The sequence below is a fragment of the Triticum aestivum genome, chromosome 6A, assembly GCF_018294505.1.
Source record: "Triticum aestivum cultivar Chinese Spring chromosome 6A, IWGSC CS RefSeq v2.1, whole genome shotgun sequence".
NCBI lineage: Eukaryota > Viridiplantae > Streptophyta > Magnoliopsida > Poales > Poaceae > Triticum > Triticum aestivum.
This window is the reverse complement of record NC_057809.1, coordinates 616,944,994-616,963,704: the sequence shown is the minus strand read 5'-3', so window position 1 is coordinate 616,963,704 and position 18,711 is coordinate 616,944,994. Positions and strand designations below refer to the sequence as shown.

At 45.0% G+C, this 18,711-nt stretch overlaps 1 protein-coding gene across 1 annotated transcript; it reads right to left on the bottom strand.

Moving 5' to 3' along the window:
• Positions 1–4,566: 4,566 nt before the first annotated feature.
• Positions 4,567–14,882, bottom strand: LOC123129136 (disease resistance protein Pik-2). The gene is made up of 5 exons (XM_044549318.1): positions 14,547–14,882; positions 13,111–14,137; positions 11,575–12,695; positions 10,014–10,739; positions 4,567–6,750 (listed from the first exon to the last, which is right to left on the bottom strand). Exons 3-5 carry the CDS (start codon positions 12,607–12,609, stop codon positions 4,789–4,791), a joined length of 3,723 nt encoding a protein of 1,240 aa, XP_044405253.1. The 5' UTR covers positions 12,610–12,695; positions 13,111–14,137; positions 14,547–14,882; the 3' UTR covers positions 4,567–4,788.
• Positions 14,883–18,711: the final 3,829 nt, after the last annotated feature.

The window sequence follows — 18,711 nt, the reverse complement described above, 5'->3', positions numbered from 1 at the left end:
AGCTGATATGATGGTAGCCGTTTCGGCTACACTACGCCTTGCAAATTTTATACGGTCAAGGTACGTCTGGTTTTGTGGCCAAGGAGAAGGATAAGCTTATGCTTGTGGCCGTGCAGTGTAGGGAACTGCTGAGGACCATCCAATTAATCCCCGAGCCACCTTGACGGGCAGAGTACGTGCCAATCGACGGGTCTTGTCACAAAAATTCCTACAGATTTTCCACACGTACGTCCACCGGAAAGACGTAGACATGCGAGCGTGCCCTTCACGTACCAGGTACCACTACTACTGCGACGTTACTTGGTTTGTGCCTAGACTTGTACAGTACCCTAGTGAGTGAGTGCAGGCCCAAAGAGAGGGCTGGGCTTTTCAACGATGAAGTATATGGTTTGGTTAGCTCGAGCCCAATGGACCTAGGGCCGCCCCTGCTCCTTATCTTCGGGTTCGCAAACTTTTTTTATTTGTGATTTTTTTCAAATTTGTATATTTCTGAACTCCTGAAATACTTTCAAATTCATAAACATTTTTCTAATTTGCAAACATTTTTCATATTCATCAACTTTTCTCAAACTCGTGAACTTATTTTCAAATTCCATTAAGTTTTTCTAGACTCATGAGGCAGCAGGCAGCGAGGAGGGGCACCACGCTTTGCGGCTGGGTCCAGGCAACGGCGGCAGTGAAAAGGGAACCGGAGAGAGACGATGAGTGATGTTCGCGGGTGGAGGATAAGAAGATGTACATGAAAAAGAACTAAAATTTTAATTACACTAACAACTAGGGTTTCAACTCAAAAACAAAAAGAGAGATTTTTTTTCTGAAATACCCGGATCTATTATAAAAGTTCATCGAGGAGGGTCGAAACCCAAAAGACTAGCTCGAAGATGAAATGCTGCCATCTGTTCGAGCGCCGCCCTACGAGGACTAAAAACCCTACCCTGAACTACTAAACGGAGCCGAGGCACCTAGATTCCCCTCTTTGCTACCAGCTACCAAAGCGACATGCAGAGGGGGAAGAATCCACGGGCTAGCTGGTGGAGCTTGGAGGGAAAGAGAACTTTGCCCTAGCCGCCTTTGCGTGGAAGAAAGAACAAGAATATTGATGGTAAAAAGAGATATAATAACTGGGGTTTAGGTTTTAGAAAACCATAATTAATCTTGAGAAATCTTTTTCGCAAAACAAGAACTTCTTAGACTAAAAAACACACTTATTGCAAACCATAGCGCAAACATTTTGGATCAGCAGGACCGAGAGGCCCACATTTGTTTGTCGTCGCTCTGGTGTGATGAATCCAACATTTGAAATCTGTATGGTACAAAATTGTGATGAATCCAATCGAACTAATTTGCTGGCGTAGATGCTGACAATTTTTTTCTAGAAAATTGATCAAATTTAATAAGTTTGGCTTCGAGCAGCTAAAACTTCTAATATTAATTTGGTATGGAAATCTTTCTAAAAACATGGAAGGAAGAGCTAGAGAGCCTCGAATACTATCATAATAAAACCACACTGTTGTATTGTACATTTAAATATCTTTTAATTTTCAGAGAGCCATGACACCCACATAAACTAACTTATTTTTTTAGAACGAAGGCTCAAGAAGAGCCCGGCTTTGAATTAACAAAGCCATCAACCGGCCAGGAATACAAGAACACCAACTAACAAGGAAAGCAGGAAAAGAAACAAGCGGCTGATACAAGGAGCAAAGCGAAACAGACTCAAAGGCAGTAGCGATAGCAAGAACGCCATGCTGCCGCCAACACCCTACAGGACGACCTACACCAACCGGACAAGCTACGGACTTGAGAAGGTGCACCACCGCGCAAGCTTCATGATCGTAGCCAAACTCGAAGACAGCACCGACACTCCTCTGGAGCTGCCGCTGCAAAAGGCCCCTGCCCTCTCATCCTGGCTCGAAGGATGCCGCACCGGCAGGCGGCAGCTCGGTTCACCCTAGAACCCAGAGGAAGACGTCCAAGCTGCGCATGAAGAAAGAACTAGGAGCAGACCTGCTAGCTCAGAGCACACCATTCCGAGCACCGTCGTCGTCCGCGGTTAAGCCACACCGAAGGGCTAGAGCCGTCGGCCACAGAAGCAGCAACAAGGGCAACAGCGATGAGCCACCAAAGAAAGGCAGTGAAGCGCCGAGCCAAGCTGCCACCCGCAACCCTACTCTCTCGCCGCCCCTGCGATCCCCGGGCTGCGCCTCCAAGAAGGAACACGGCACAGATGTGTCGTCGCCGCCCGAATCAGGGGACCTAGGCTTTCACCTAGCAGGGGACGGAAGGAGGGGGGGAAGGATCCTCACCACAGCCTCCAGGGAGGAGTACGGCGCCCAGGGCGTCGCCTGTGATGTGGCTGCGCCGGCCAGGGGTTTCCCCCAGAACCAACCCCCCTCGACGAGATCCGCGCTGCCGGCGCCCGGGAGGACCCGGATCCGGCGATGGAAGGAGCAGATCTGGGCGGAGAGGGTGAGATGCATCTGGCGACGGCAACCGCGCAAGGGAGGCCGCACACCAGCGACCGTGGACCGGCGCCTCCTTGTCCCCCGCGAGACCGAGGAAGGCGCCTCACCAGTTCCGGCCGGAGTGGCCCGCCACCTGGGTCACCCGGCGCTCTCCGCCCGGGGCCGCCGCCCCGGATGCCGAGCCCTCCACGCGATGTGGAGCCGCCAGATCCCCCGCCGCCACCTTCATCGGTGTCGAGCGCACGCCGGCGCGCACCTCTGGCGGCGGCGGAGGGGGAGGGGAGGGGGGAGGAGGGTGCGGCGGCGGCGGTTTAGGGTTTCCCCCGAGTCGCCTCGGTGGAGACGACGCGGGGGCGGGGTTCGTCAGATAGGAATGGCATGACATAAACTAACTTATGAGGTCACAATTTTAACTGGATTAGACGAACTAGGTCATGCATGTCACGCGGCCCTGACGAACTAGGTCATGCATGTCATAACTGCACTCAATTTTAACGAAGTGAGTGACCAATGTTTTTTTTTTTGCAAAAAATAGCACAACATCCATGGTTTTTGAAGCGAAACTGAATTGTGGTGTTTCTTAAACGCTAACCGATTTGGGGTAGTCCTATGTTGATACTTCCTAAATACAGTGACCAAAGTGAACAATGGATTCAGTTTACACTAATAAAAATAACTATATGAGCACACATAACAAGAGACACATGCATATTGAAGCATATCCTAAGGGATATACGTAAGTACCTGTACATGAAACCACGCCACAACAAGAAACACGCGCATATCTTAATGAAGCTTTACCGCCAGCTCCTGGGATGTTGCTATAAGAAGCGGGTTGGAGCAGGCAGTAAAAATACGGCAAGGACGGCAGCTTCTAGGATAGTGGTGACAGCGCCCTTGTCCCATCGAAATTATACTTTAAATCTTTTTACATACACAGTAAACATTTTTAAATACATGTTGATCATTTTTTTAAACATGAGCAGAGCTTTTTTTAAAAATTGGATGAACACTTTTTTTTGCATTTCCAAGAACACAAAGCGTGAACGTCTTTTTAAATTTCATGAATAATTTATTGAGTGGTGCGAACATTGTTTCCTTCAAACTATGTTAGCTAAGTTTTACATTTCGATGCAGATTTTTAGAAATACCACGAACAACATTTAAACATGTGAACATTTTTAAATGTCAAAAATACTTTTTTAATGGTACTAAAATATTAAAAAGAATTGAGCAAATGATTTTTTCATATTGTATGAATTTCTTGAAATGCCGGTGAACCTTTTCTAAAATGTCATGAACAAAATTTTAAACGTGTTAATATTTTTGAAATGTCACGAACATTTTCTTGAATGGTATGAAGTTTTTCGAAAAATTGCACAAATGATATTTTTAACATACATGAACATTTTCTTAGTCGCGTGGTGAATTTTTTAAATAAAATTAATTAAAATGTTTTCCATTTGAGAAAGAAATATGAATAAAAGTAGGAAATTGGAAAAGGAAATAAAAAGTCAAAGCAAAGCAATGAAACTAACGTAACGAAGGAAATAACTATGACCAGGCTAAAAAAAATAGAAGTATACATGCTACGTAGATGGACTGACCGTTCGTGACATCTGTAAGCTGTTGATGCCTAGGTAGATTATACTGTATGTGTTACATCATTCATTCCATTCTGCTGATAAATGAAAGGGACAGAGCAGACCGACTGACACGGTCACCAAGGGCAGAAGAAAAGGGTTGCAACATATGATGCAAAATACTGACGAGGTTTCTGCATCTAATCCAAAACTTCATTCAGTTACCAGAGTACGATGATACATATACACATCGCCGGCCGGAACATGCAGGTACAGAGCATCTTATATTGCAGTGCTGCCGATACATTCTTCACCATATCCAAGCAGAGCCCCGAAGCAGAAATGGCATAATCACCAAGCACAAAGCATCTTACAAGCGTAGCATATGATGCAACATACTAGTACTGAGTACTGAAGAATTTTATGCATTTAATCCAAGCAGTTTTCACAATTGCTGAAGATATCACAACACCCTTATTATTAAGCAGCCCAGCGACGGTGCACACATCGCCAGAACATACAGATACAGAGCATCATATATTGCAGCGGCCATTCATTCTTCAAAAACTCAATGAGATACCCACAGCAGAAAAAGAAATACCACCTCTAACAGACTCGTGTGAGCTATATTTCAATCCATTATTACAACATATAACAATCAATGCTAGAGATAAAAACAAGATAGATTTTCCAATAGCATGGCTTGGCTGCCACTCAGAAGTAGCCCCAGGTTTCTGAGCTCATTGCACCTTCAAGACTGGACGATTCTTATTCCTATCAAGCTGCGCCTGCAACTCCTGCCTGACTTTATCTTGCATGGGTTTGTTTCTCTCTTCTTCTCTTTTCATGTATTCATACAATGTTTTCCCCATTTTTTCATTTCCCCCATTTTTTGATGATTTGGGTGTACCAAACAAGTAGCTATGAACACTAAGCCGTACTTCCTTGATGCTTTGGAGAAGTTCTAGCCCAGAGAAGGCAATTTCAGTATCTCCAAGGCTAAGGGTCAGCAACTCAAGATTGGGCATTGATTCTTCCTCAAACTCCACTAATTTAATTTCCATCCTTGAGTAGAAAAGATCAAGCACCGTGAGCCTTCTGAAAAGGCCAGTCTGGAACCGGAGTACATCGATCTTAAACCCGTCATCCCACAAACCCAGAATGGATAGGTTTTGTAGGTTCCCAAGAACTTGCATGGTTTCGAGGTTCCCTGATAGCTTGCTTAGTTCTAACTTGAGCTTCACGAGATTCTGGAGCCCCTTGATCCATTCCGGCAATTTTTCCAGGCTGCCGGATAGCTTGAGGCTCTGCAGGTTTTCCGGAGCTGTGTACATGCCATCCAAACAGCCATTTAGGCCATCACCTGACCGCACTGACAATGATTCAAGATGGCTGAGACTGGAAATGGCCGAACAGAAACCTGGACCATTTTTCTTGTTGATACCGACCACTCCTAGCTTCTGCAGACCAGTGAGGCCTTTTATCTCTTTTATAATGGCAGTTCCCCAAGCAAGGTGAACATACCGAAGTGTACGGAGGGCCTTCAGTTTCCTGGTCCCTCTTGGCACCTTAACACCAGAATTCTCTATGCCCCTAATGATATTAGGGTACATTAAGCAGCAAACAAGATGGAAAGCCTCACACCTGCCAAATCCATCCAAGTCTGAAAGATCCAGTGAGCAGCATCCTACACATAAATCACGTTGCATTTCACAAATGTCTTCGCACTTTGAAAAATAAGATTTCTCATTATCCCCTGAACCGCTACCAGCATGCAGATAACATAGCTTACTAAGCTTGATGGTGGTTCTGGGCAACATAGCTATACCCGTCCCTTTAATGTCTAGTGTCTCAAGTTGTCTCAGATTACCCACTGAATCTGGAAGGTAAAAGATTTCATGACACCCTCGTAGAGAGAGGAATCTTAGATGAAGAAGCTCCCCAATGTGCTCAAGGTGATGATTTCTTAACCCTTCTGTTCCTTCCAGGTCCAGCACCCGAAGAAACCTCATCTTATCAGAAATGTAAAATGGCTTCCACTTACCAAACACTGTCAATGACCGTATACGGGACAGCTCCACGGTGCTCTCCAACTCACGCTCATCTCCCTCCCAGTTGCTGCTTATGGCAAGGTGACGCACTGCACCGTGCGTGTTCGAGCTGCAGCCTTCCTCCAGCCTGAAAACAAGATTTTCCTCCATTGACTCTGCAATGCTGATATCACGAATCAGATCGTGTAGCTGGCACGAGTCGAATCCTTGTATGCTGCAAACTGATTGTTGAGTTGGTAATATCATGCTTCTCTCTACGAGTTCCATGAAGTATCTATCTGCTGTGGCCTTGTCTTGTGCATAACCTTCAGCAATCCATCGGTAAGCCAAACGTCTCCGGCTAACATTGCGGTCTTCAGGGAAGATGGACATGTACAAGAAACAAGACTTGAGATAATAGGGTAGGCCATCATAACTTTTCATGAGGACTGTTTTTATGACCTCAAACTTTGGGTTCATGTCCAGCTCAACACTGATATGCTCATTCAGTTTCCTCCACTCTGCAGCAGTTTTTGTTGGTTGATCAGCCAAGAAGCCACCAATGGTGACTATCGCAAGGGGAAGTCCATTGCACTTCTTTAGGATTAGTTTTGCTGGTTCAACCAATGCAGGATATTGCTCAGCCAAATCAGTAGTCATATTCTTAAATACCTGCAATTGTAGGAAATATAATTAGTCATTGAACTAAAAATTAATTAGGTGCATCCAAACCACTTTTCCTAGCTTACTTAATAGCTAGCTAGCCTTCCCCCAGTTTGGGTGGCGATAGACTATGTAACAACGAGAATGCTCTCTAAGGCTCGAGTGACAGGTAGCTCTGTTGTCACGGTTGCTTGGTCACATTGAGATCATATCCCCGTCAGTACAGTATAAACATAACAGACATACATTTTGTAATTCGTACAGTTCATGGACCCACCATCCGCACAGCAGGGTCCATAAACAAGCACTCTCGGCATCACATGCAGGTCACGTCAACGGGAAGGACGAATGGACATCGGACGGTATATTGCTGCAAATGGTTATTAATATTTATAAATACCACATTAAGTGTACAATTTATTATACTGAATGCATATCAGCAACAAAATGACCGAATGAACACTGATATAGTGATATGTTCCTCAGAAACTGACTATATATCTTGGTGTGTTCATTATTAAATATTGCTTGTAAAATTGTAGATCCATGAACATTTCCACAACATCACTCAACTCTGAAGATGAACTACATTTAGTAATGAGTAGCAAGATTAATCTCGAGCAAAACGTAAGTTCACGATTAAATATTTGCTTCTAAAACTCTAGATTCATCAACATTTCCAAAGTACTCCACATTAAGTAACTAGTAGAAAGATTATTCTCAACCAAAAAAGCAGTGCAATCAGGTGGTAAAATCTGCTAATCACAGTAATAAGTATTGATCTACCAAACTACGAATGAATCACGAGGTCTAAAAAAATGAAATAAGAAGATTGAGCAAAACAAATTGGGATGCGCTTGTTTGTCATAGCCTCCATGCTAAAAACTTGGGCAAGACACCAACCAAACAATTTTAAATGAAAATTTTCTTGAAAAAATTGCATGTGAATGCATCTATTTATAAGTATCTTTATCTCATGTAAAAGGAAATGACAAAGTGAGACAAAATATCCTCACAAAATATGAATCGGAAAACAAGTGATTCACCATGGTTTGACAATGCACCATGCAAGTTGACAGGTGGCAGCGGTACTGCTGCACCATGTGGCTCTATTCTCGAGTAACGGCTCCAGATCTGGCTGGGCCTCTCCCTCAGCTAGTTTTTTTACGAACAGGGGTATGGACTCGAAGGCAGAAGCTGCCATTGCATATCAAATTTAATACAACACTGCATAGAGGATCTTGAAAGAAACAGAAAATTACAACATGGTCCTCCCTTTTTGCAAATAGGACCCAATTGCGTCCTACCGCATGTAGCAACCTCGTCAGACTCCACGGCCACTGTCTCCGACACAAACCTTGCGAACGACAAGCAAGGTTATAACGTACAGCCTCACTTGGAAGTTGAATATGGCACACCAGAAGCAATACCTTTGTTGATCTGCAACTTGTGTGGCCGAGGTTGATGTAGTGGGATGAAGGAAATGCTGGATCCACAAGGCAGCTCGTAGTCCCCAAAGAACTCCAGCTCGACGAAGGAAGCAACCGGATCCACCTCTTCCTATCCGCTTGGCACCACGACGGTTAAAAAGAACCGATGGTTCCAAATGTGGCCGACCAGGGGCTCTCCCGAGCTTATTGATGATGCTTCCACAAAATCCTCCGCTGCCGCCACCATCCACCATGGAAGTCGGCCAGAGGAGGAGGAAGGCAAGCTCTGTACGAAGCTCGCTGGCAACGGAGCAAAGGCAGATGGCATATCGCCAAACCACGACATAATGCCAAGATTAACTAGGACAACTACTATCCTAATATGCATAAGGAAGACCCGAGAACCTCTTCGCAACCACCGTAAGCCGGCTTCGCCATCGGATGAGGCGTTAGATTGGGTCGGCAGCCCTGGACAACTCTGAAGAAAGAGGGCGGTGAAAGAGAATGGCAGGGAAGGGGAACACGAAGCTTGTAGTGTCGGTCGCTAGTCGTGTGGGTGTGAACGGCAGGGCATCGAATGGTGATGTGTGGGAAGTGGTGGATGGATGGCAAACAACGACGTATCACGCGGCATGTCACTTTGCAGGTGGCAGTTGTGGGAACAATGGTGCGTAAGGTTAAAACTCAACTCCACTTTGGTGGAAACGAACGATGACAATGCCCACAGTCATTGTTCCTAATTACATGCGGCATGCTCCATCTCATCTCCACGCTCCAACCGACAATATTTTATGGATCGTCCATGAAAAGAACCTTATTAGAATAGGAGGCCAAAACGTTTCTCTTTGCTTCGTTCTTAAGGTGTCGCCTTAGGAGGCCAAAACCCTAGTAAAGTTGAGCTTCGGCGGAATGGGTTTGGGCACCAGGAGTGTGTTGAGATGAAGTCGGAGCGGTGGCTTCACATGATACACTTGGGTGTTGTAGGGCGTCAGCTCTAGTCGTATGGGTGACAAAGTCATTGACCGAGCTGGTACTCTACCCCTTGGACCGGTGTGGAAGCGATAGCGATGACTCAGGAGATCTTCCCCATTTGTAGGGTGTCACCTCCAGTCGCTTGGGTGGCAGAATCGATGCGCGGCCTCAGGTGCCTGTTCATGTTGCTCAGATTCGAAGGCCGGAGCGTTGACTCGAAAGACTGTTGCACTTTAAACGGTGTCGACTTTGGTCACTGAGGTGATAAGAGTTGCTGACTCGATTGGTGTGTGGGCCAGTGTGGAAGCAGAATTGATGGCATTAGAAATTGTTCTCATGTTGTAAAGGTTGGCTCTAGTTACTTGGGTGCCGAAGCCGTCATCTCGGCTGGTGCATTGCATGCCCTTGGGGCCGGTGTGCGTGTGTGGTTGATGTGTTCGTTTTTGGCTAGTTTTCCATGTAAGCATGCCAGTTCTTATTCTACTTAATGAAAATACAGAGCTCCTGCTGGTTTGTCGAAGAAAATGATTCGTGTATAATTTGACAAGGAAAGTGGTGAGTTCATGCAACATTGTTGGGTTGTTGCTAATACAAACATGTCCTAACCCGAGTAATGTGTGATGTAATCAATTTTTTGGCTTAATACTAAAATAGTTGAAACTAGAGTCTACAACATGAGTCATGGTGCCCTAATCTTACGCTTTTGCAACCCAGTTTAAAGTATATCTTCCAAGGATGGTTGGTCGTGATCTGCTTCAATATACTAATTTGAAATGACCTCTCAAAACTAAAAATTGAACTGAGATAAAAAGGAATGATTTTCTTTGCTAACTGATAGGGTGAATAATATAAAGAATACTATTTCGTTACCTTTCTTGTGAATAGGGTAATTGCATTATTTTCTTCAAGACCGTTGAGCAAGTGTATGCACTTCGGTTTTTTGCAACAATGCTTAGCAATATCCTCTCGCCTTGTGGTGATCACAACGACCAGATCTCTCATTGTACGTAATCTTGGCAGTATTTCATCCCATTCTGCTGTAGATGAGAGGTCATCGAGAACAATCAAACAACTCTTTCCTTCTGAACGTCTACCCAACACTTCAATCAAGTCTGCAACTCCCATCAAAGCAATGTTTTTTTGGGTGTCACCTGCAAAGTCCATTGATCCCTTGTTTGCATCAAGTTGCAATGCCAAGCTCCTAAGGAGCTCCTCAAGCTTGAAAGGCCGCAAGACCGTGACAAAAGCATATTTTTCAAACAAGCCATTGACCTCTTTGCTCTGGAAAACATTTTTTATTAGAGTGGTTTTTCCAAGACCACCCATTCCCCATACTACTATCACCTGAAATTGATGGGTTCTAGCTTGTTCTCCAATTAGTTCAATTATATCAGATTTTTCTTTCTCTCGCCCAATAAGCTGAAATTCCTCCAGAACACCTGTCATTGTGTAGGTGCGTGTGAACCTCTTTTGCACTGTGATATTTCCATCAACATCAGCATTGGATTGGTCTTCTTGTATCTCATTCTCAGCGATGTTGGGTAACTTTGAGCTAGACGATGCTGGCTTTGATGGATATGTAACGCCATGAGAACTCTGAACAAAAGCAAACAAGAGTTAGATAAAAATGTAATGATGGATAGTCAAAATAATACTGATAGGTCAGCTCAAGCGTGTCTCTTGCTATACAGGAATATTAATGTGACAACGATCCAGAAATAGTACATAAAGCTCGACTGGTATGTATACAAGCTAACTTCGCCAGAAATAATGTAAGTAGTCTAGAAGTTTAAAAGGCGAAAAAGAACACGAGCCCAAATTATTCATGAATTACATCAAAGTTGACTATTACTACAAGAGAACATAAAGTTATTGAAAACCTTAGCCCTCAGCATGATATGAACAGCATGGACAATTGATTGTCAAACAAATGCAAAAAAAACCTTTGCGTTGACACTTTTATCAAAGCATTGCAACATAACATTTATTTGTCAGATGAAATATCCATATTTACACCCATTTTCTGGGCAGCTCCCTGCACACTGCATGCCCACTAAATGCCTCTCCACTGAACAGGCATTACCTCGTCCACGGACCTGGGCAGAGGACATCTGTATCAGCAGGTCGATGAGGAATCCAGGGAGGCTGAGAATGTATCCAGTTAGGACCATCAGGGTAGTCCAGGGAGTTCCCAATTCGAGAGCTGGTTTCGTTCCACACCTAGGGGACTTATTCTTTCCCGCATGGAACAGATGAGGAATTCCCCCTTCCCCGCCTTGTCCAAACACGCAAATTAATTTGAGCCTACCCACGAGACGCTCCATAGTGATTACCCTTCGCCACTATATACTACATCTAACTGATATAATGGTTCATATTTTGGGTGGTCCTATTGAAAATCGTAAACTTGCGTTTAAAACTTAAGTAGTACCTGCCGGTAGAAAGCATAGATGGTTTGTTCAGCAGACAATTGCTTGAGCTCTGATACAATACTTTCCTGGCCTGGGCATAAGCTTGCAACTTCAACATGCTCTGTGGATACTACGATGCGGCTCCCCAATTTGTTTTCCAGCAAACAAGTTTTGATTCGATGCCATTCTTCAATGGTGGATAATCCGGTAAGAACGATCAGATACCTCTTCTTGTTGACATATCGACTGTACTCATGAGCAAACTCATGCCTCGCCTTCTCCGCCTCTAGTTCCAATGGAAAATCAACCACACCTATGGCAGTTGCTCGAAACTGTTCCATTATACTCTGGACAAATTCGTTTGGATGGAAAGGCCGCTCCACCCTGATCCACGCTCGGCATGGAAAACTAAGTTTGATATTTGGATTCTCATAGGCCTCCGAGATGATGGAGCTGTGCCCAACACTGCCACTTGTTCCCCATACACCAATGACTCCAATTTGGTCATCACCCTCCGTGCTGATCAGCCGGGCAAGATCCGATCTTGATCGGTGTTGCTTCGCAGCTTGCCTTGCTTCATCAACGCCAAACATAGCAGCATCAGCAGCAGTAGGGGCAGCATCAGCAGCATGCTGAGTGGAGCTAGACCCCTTGATGAGGCCGTAGCGCAAGTTTCTCTGGCTCACGTCCACGACCTTGGTCCTCAGCTCCTTCATCTGCTTGGCAACATGGCGACGGTCGAGAAGCATGCGAGGGATGCGCCACCAAGACAGTTTGTCCACACGAACAACAAAATCCTGGAGCGAATCCTCGACGTCATAGGCGACGTCGCGGACCTGCTTCACCCAGGTCCTGGCCACCTTGTTGTGCTCGCCTTGCTCATCATGCGCCACCATCAAGAAAGACTGCATCATCTCCAGCTCGTCCGTGACGAAGGCCTTGTCGCGCTGTACTCCCAGCTGCAGGGCCACCTCCTCCGCAACGGCGGACTTGGCGAGGCCAAGGGCCCCGCTCAGCACGGACTTGCCGATGCTCAACGCGGTCGCCTCCATCATCAGCGATCGAGGTTCCTCCCTCTCCCTCTCCCGTGAGTGTTTGCTGGTGGATGGATCTGAGATGCAAGGTTCCAGGCTCCTATGTCCTGCTTAGTAGATACATAATGGAAGTTTACTTAGCGACCTCAATCGTTTCAAAACTTCCATTCTTAATCAAGATTCGCCAGGCCTCATGTTGACTATTTATTGATCTATTACATATGCACATGCTAACGCGATGTTCAAGGATCAAGTGGGGATGCTAACACAAATTTGAACCTACTTATCGATCTTCACTCACGTTATGGGTTGTTGGGACTAGCGTGCGCCATGTGCTCTAGTTCAGCACCCAAGATCGCATCGCGTACCAATTTATTTAATTGATTGACAGTGGGACTGGTCACTAGCTAGGCTTCACATCGATGACAGGATTAATAATTGCTAATTGTTAACTTCAATGTGCAGAGCACCCCAGCGCCACTGAGGGGAAGAAGGTGGTGGAGAGGAGAGGAGAGGTCGAACCTCGCAGATCCTAGGCGTCGCTCGCCGGGGAGGAAGCGCGGCCCCAGCACGCCGGTCGGAGCAGCCACGGCCACGGCCCCCTCCCTCCCTTCCTTGCTTCGAGCCACACGCCACCTTCGCCCGCGCTGCTCCCCTACGGCGGGGCCTTCGGAGGCACCGCCCAGGAAAAAGCAGAGGCGGCTGGCAGAGGAGGGGCACCACGCTTCGCGGCTAAGGCCAGGTGGCGGCGGCGGCAGCCTCGAACCCGTGGGCTCCGACGGCAGATCGAATCCATGGCGCCGCACGGCGAAGAGGGAACGAGACAGAGGCGATGAGTGATGTTCGCGGGTGGAGAATAAAAAAATGTATATACATGAAAAAGTACAAAATATCAAGTTATGCTAAGTAATATAACTGGGATTCCAACTCAAAATCAAAAGAGATAACAAAAGTACTAAATTTTATCATAAACTACATAATTAATAAAATGTAGTTATTTGTATGTGAGGCAACAAGTCTTCACGAGAATTGATGTTCAAAGAATCATCCTGAAGGCTACGCCAATGTCCTAAAAAAAACCTACATACTGGATTGGATGAAATCATAACAATTCTGAAACATATTAGTTTTACAAAAGTTAGGAGTTCCATATCTCTGGCTTGTACTCAAACTTGCAAGAATCTGAATTGACCGGCCCCATTTCATGGATTCTGATTTATGTCAGATAATATTTGCTAACAGGTTCGCACTTGCCTTCTAATATTTGTATGAATTTTTTTATTTCTACTATGTTTTTACTTTTATGTGCCCACATATAATATTTTTAGGGTTTTCCAATCCTCACATCCTCCTGTATTATGTTTGTTGGGTGAGAAAATCCAGCTACCAAATACATGATGGCGAATTTGGCGTACCCAAGCACTCATTCAGCACGGATTTGCCAATCCTCACCTCAGTGGCCTCCATCAGTACCGTTCCAGCATCTTTCTTCTCCTCTGATCATTTGTGTGTGGATGGATCTGAGATGCAGATTTCAAGCCCCTATGTCCTGCTTATATAGATAGATAATGGAAGTTTACTTAGCGACCTCGATCGTTCCACATGTTCTAGTATTCTTAATCAAGATTCGTCAGGCCTGAAGTTTCACTATTTGTCGATCTACTACGAAGGCACATGCCAATGCAATCTTCAACGAGCAATTGTACTAGTACATGCTAACACAAAATTTAACCTACCTATAGATCTGCGTAGATGCTTGTTGGGACTAGCGAGTGGCATGTGCTCCCGTTCAGCACCCAAGATCGCATCGCGTACTTGTTTAATTAATTGACAGTGGGACTCATCACTAGATGCTAGGCTTCACACCGATGGCAGGATTAACAATTGTTAATATCAATATATACACCCCAGGCCGCCGGAGGGGTAGAAGGTGGTGCAGAGGAGAGGAGAGGTCGAACCTCGGAGATCCTAGGCGTCGCCGCCGGGGAGGAGGCGCGGCCCCAGCACGGCGGTCGCACGCCCCCTTCCTCTCTTCCTCGCTACGAGCCGCACGCCACCCTCGCCCGCGCTGCGGCCCTACGGCGGGGCCGCCCAGGAAAAGCAGAGGCGGCTGGCGGCGAGGAGGGGCGCCATGCTTCGCGGCTGCGGCGGCGGCGCTGGCCTCGAACCCGTGGGCTTCGACGGCAGATCGAATCCATGGCGGCCGAACACGGCGAAAAGGGAACGAGACAGAGGCGATGAGTGAGGTTCGCGGGTGAAGGATAAAAGGAAACGTACATGAAAAATACCTACTCATAAATATCGAATTACGCTAAGTAATATAACTGGGATTCCAACTAAAAGCAAAAGAGATAATTACTGGGGTTCACGTTTTGGGCAATCCCTTTTAACAATATGACAGTAGTCATTACGCTTGTTAATCAAGGGACTTATCATGTATTCAATCATGTACTACATATTACCTCCGTTCCAAAATTCTTAACTTAGATTTGTTGAAAGTTATTTCTTTCTTAATCAAGACTTGCAAGGCCTCGATTGAATTGCATTGCATATCGGTTCAATCGACAGTTGGACCAAATCTGCATCCGTTCTTAAAAATACAACATCACTGCACAATAATTTACTTATAAAGTTTCACTAACGGGTTTCAGACTACAACCTCTTACAATTACAGCGGAATCTAGTTTTATGTTTTGGCCCACTGGAACCTGCTGTACAGGAGGTTCCCGAGAGCGAGGCCATGGATTCATTCAGCAAGCAGCAAGAAATTCAGAGAGGCGATATGGAAAAGGCTGGAACAGAACAAGTGCATTAGACACACAAGCAGACAACGGATTCTTTCTTTTTCCTCGGTGGTGTTCAACTGCTTGAGCGAACCAACCTGTTCAGCCTGTCACAAGAAAAATACGTTAAGCATTTTCCCCCCTTCAAATATAAGAGGTGACGAACATGGATGGCGTGGGCAATCCCTCCAGTAGCACACAATTGTATGATTTTGGTGGTTAGTCGAAAAAATAACTGGGTATATGGTAGAAGTATACCTTAGAAAGATACTCTGTAATCAGTTCACATAGTCCCCATCAATTTTGACCTCCAGCTTGCTTGTTGCTAGCGATCTACATTGTTCTGATAACTCGACGCTGCAATAACGGATCACCAGTTTTTCGAGCGAAGGTGGGAGGCCCGCATTGGGAAGCCCTGAGATTTGTTTACACCACCTGATCTCCAACTTCTTCATAGAAGGGAGGCCTCCCAGCCCTGCGGGAAGATGTACGAGACCCTTACAAGCATAAAAGCCGAGCTTTTGCAGGGAGCTGAGGAGCAGAAGCGCTCTCTCTTGCTCATCTGTTAGTCTCCTTGCATCCGAATAAACAAGCCTTAGGCTTCGGAGGCAGGTGAGGCCCTTGCAGAATGACATGTTAAGGGGAGACAAGTCATCGATTGCGAGACTTTCCAGTGCAGGGAATAACTCATGGCTATGACTTGAAATCCCCCCAGCTGGCTCGGTACTCTCCAGTGCGGTAAGGGAATCCAAGGCAGGGGAATCAAGTATTTCCAAATGCTTGAGGTTCACGAGGGATCCCAAGCCCAAGGCAGAGGACTTGAGTATTAACAAATGCTTAAGCTTCACGAGGGATCGCAAGCCCTCTAGTGTGACGAGCGAACTGCAGAACCAAATTTCCAAACGTTCCAGCGACATGCAGGAATGCAGCTGCAGAGATTTCAATCTTGAGTTATAAGATAATTTCAGAGACATGAGGGTTCCAAGCGATCGCATGCCCTCTAATGTGACGAGCTGATTGCAATCGCGAATTTCCAATTCTTCCAACGCCTTACAGGAATCAAGTTTTAGATATTGCAAACTTCTTCCATTCCTTACATTTAATTTTTTTAGCCACATGAGATTACCCACAAAACAGGGCAGTAGAGTTTCTCGGGAATAATCAGACCAATCAAGATGTTCAAGTGATTGCGGGAGGAGACATCTTCTGTTCTCTACCTGTGAGGAGGAGGTAAATCCTTCCCTACTCCCGTCAAATATTATATGAGGGCATCTACCAATTTTTATCTTTCTGAGATTCAATGGAATGTGCACGACTCCATCAGCATACCCGGATGACGAAGCCTCGAAAGCTGGGAGAAGGTTTGGTTGAACATTTCCTTCCTCTTCTATCTTCAACTGTTTCAACTGCGGGCAGTCATATAAATACAATTCCTTCAGGGTCGGTGAATGTCGCAGCATCAAAGATAGCCACTTTCCCGTTATTCCACATCTGATAATATCAAGACTTTCAAGAGCTGTGAGAACATCTTCATTTGCAATTATCATGTTGTCATGGGTCTGCTCTAGTACATCATCCAAAGAGAAAAGTTCTTTGCAGTGCACTATTTTAAAACTCTTTAAGGAGATGAGCTGACTTAAGCCTTTGAATGAAATGGATGTTAGGCTTTTGCAATTCAATATCTCCAAGTATTTGATATCTTTAAGATTATGGAATGCCAAAATTTTGTCATCGAGTGTATCACACAAAAGTTTATCTCCGCTAATTTTTAATTTTTCCATGGAAGATCCCTCCATTGCCATAATTGTTGAAACCTCATTAATTGATAGTTCAGAAAATGTTGCTGAAGGCGGAAGGGCGGTATGTACTTGTAGACGAGGACAATCGCACACAATGAGTTTCCTCAGACTGGGCAACCACGACTTATGCTCAATTCCATAGTTACCACCTTTCTGAAACAGATCGAACACCTCAAGTAAAGGGCATCTCCGGATCTCCAGCACCCTTAAACTAGACTTCATATCCCCCACGGAAGTGCAGGAACATGTCTGTAAATCTGGCATTCCATCTAAAACTAGCTCCTCCAATGACGGAATCGATACTTCGCTTACTCTCTGCATGTTGCTCAACTTCAACCTTTTAAGAAACCGAAGCATTTCCAAAGATATTCTCAATTCTCCGCAATCCTCTAGAAGAACCGTATGCAATGGCTTAAAGAAAGTAACATCCAATACTTGAAGATGAAAAACCTTGCTCAAAATGTGGGGCGAAGCCTTCTGCTCAGTATGGCCATCCTGAATTTTTAGATACCGAAGATGTGTGGGATTTGCCAAGCTACACAGAAAGGAATTAAAACAAGCAGATGTTGCAGACATTTGTAGCAAACGCAGATTATGTGCTTTTTCAAATACATCTTGGAATGCTTTGAAGAAAAAGGAGTCATATTCCCCAATTAAGACCAATGTTCTCAGTTTTCTCACTGATGCAACTATATTTTGCAAGCGAAATTCAAACCTCTCATTACGAGGTATGTTTCCAGTCTGGTGGTCCCTCTGATATACAGAATTGGTTACTATAGACAAATGGTGTATAGTTGGCAAAATTCCACTGCACTGCAAACCATCCAAGGCTGCACACTCCGTTCTTGAAACTAGCCTTGCAAAATCATAGATCAGGCTACACATAACATAGCAAGTTCGACCTTCAACCTCCTCAAACAAGCCCAGGTTCACCAAGTAAATCAGATAATACCGTCCCATCTCCTCCAAACTATTACTTGAATGATCACTCTTCACAAACCCCTGCGAAATCCAAAGATGAACTAGCTCCTCGGCATGAAATTCATAACCATAGGGGAATATGGAACAATATGAGCAACATTGCTGCATAAGGTAGGGCAGCTCATCATAGGAAAGCTTCAAAGAAGACATGATGCCACCAGTGTGTTGCAAGGATTTCCAACCTTCGGTCTTCAGAATGTTACTCCAGTGATCCACAGTAAGATGATCTTTTAATAGTGCCCCAGCGGTTTGTGCTGCTAATGGGTTCCCTTTTAACTTTTTTGCTATTTCATGTCCTAAGTCACTTAGACTTGCTTGCTCTTTGTAATTCTCATCACCAAATGCACATGCTTTAAACAATAGCCAGAAATCATCATTGTCCAAACCATGTAAGTTAATTGGTCCAGTTGTACCTCTCCTTTTGGCAATAGACGGTTTTCTAGTTGTCAGAATTATCATATTGCCGGCTGCACCATTAGAATTGAAAGGAGCCAACAATTTTTTCCATCGGCCGTCATCCATGGCTTCCCATACATCATCTAAAATAAGTAGAACCCGCT

Excerpts from the sequence above, each read along its gene's own strand:
- LOC123129136 (XM_044549318.1), bottom strand. The coding sequence starts at position 12,609 with ATGATGGAGGCGACCGCGTTGAGCATCGGCAAGTCCGTGCTGAGCGGG. Across the intron at positions 10,740-11,574 it reads TCTATGCTTTCTACCGGCAG|AGTTCTCATGGCGTTACATA; the intron begins GTACTACTTAAG and ends GCTTTTGTTCAG. Across the intron at positions 6,751-10,013 it reads TTACCCTATTCACAAGAAAG|GTATTTAAGAATATGACTAC; the intron begins GTAACGAAATAG and ends CTACAATTGCAG.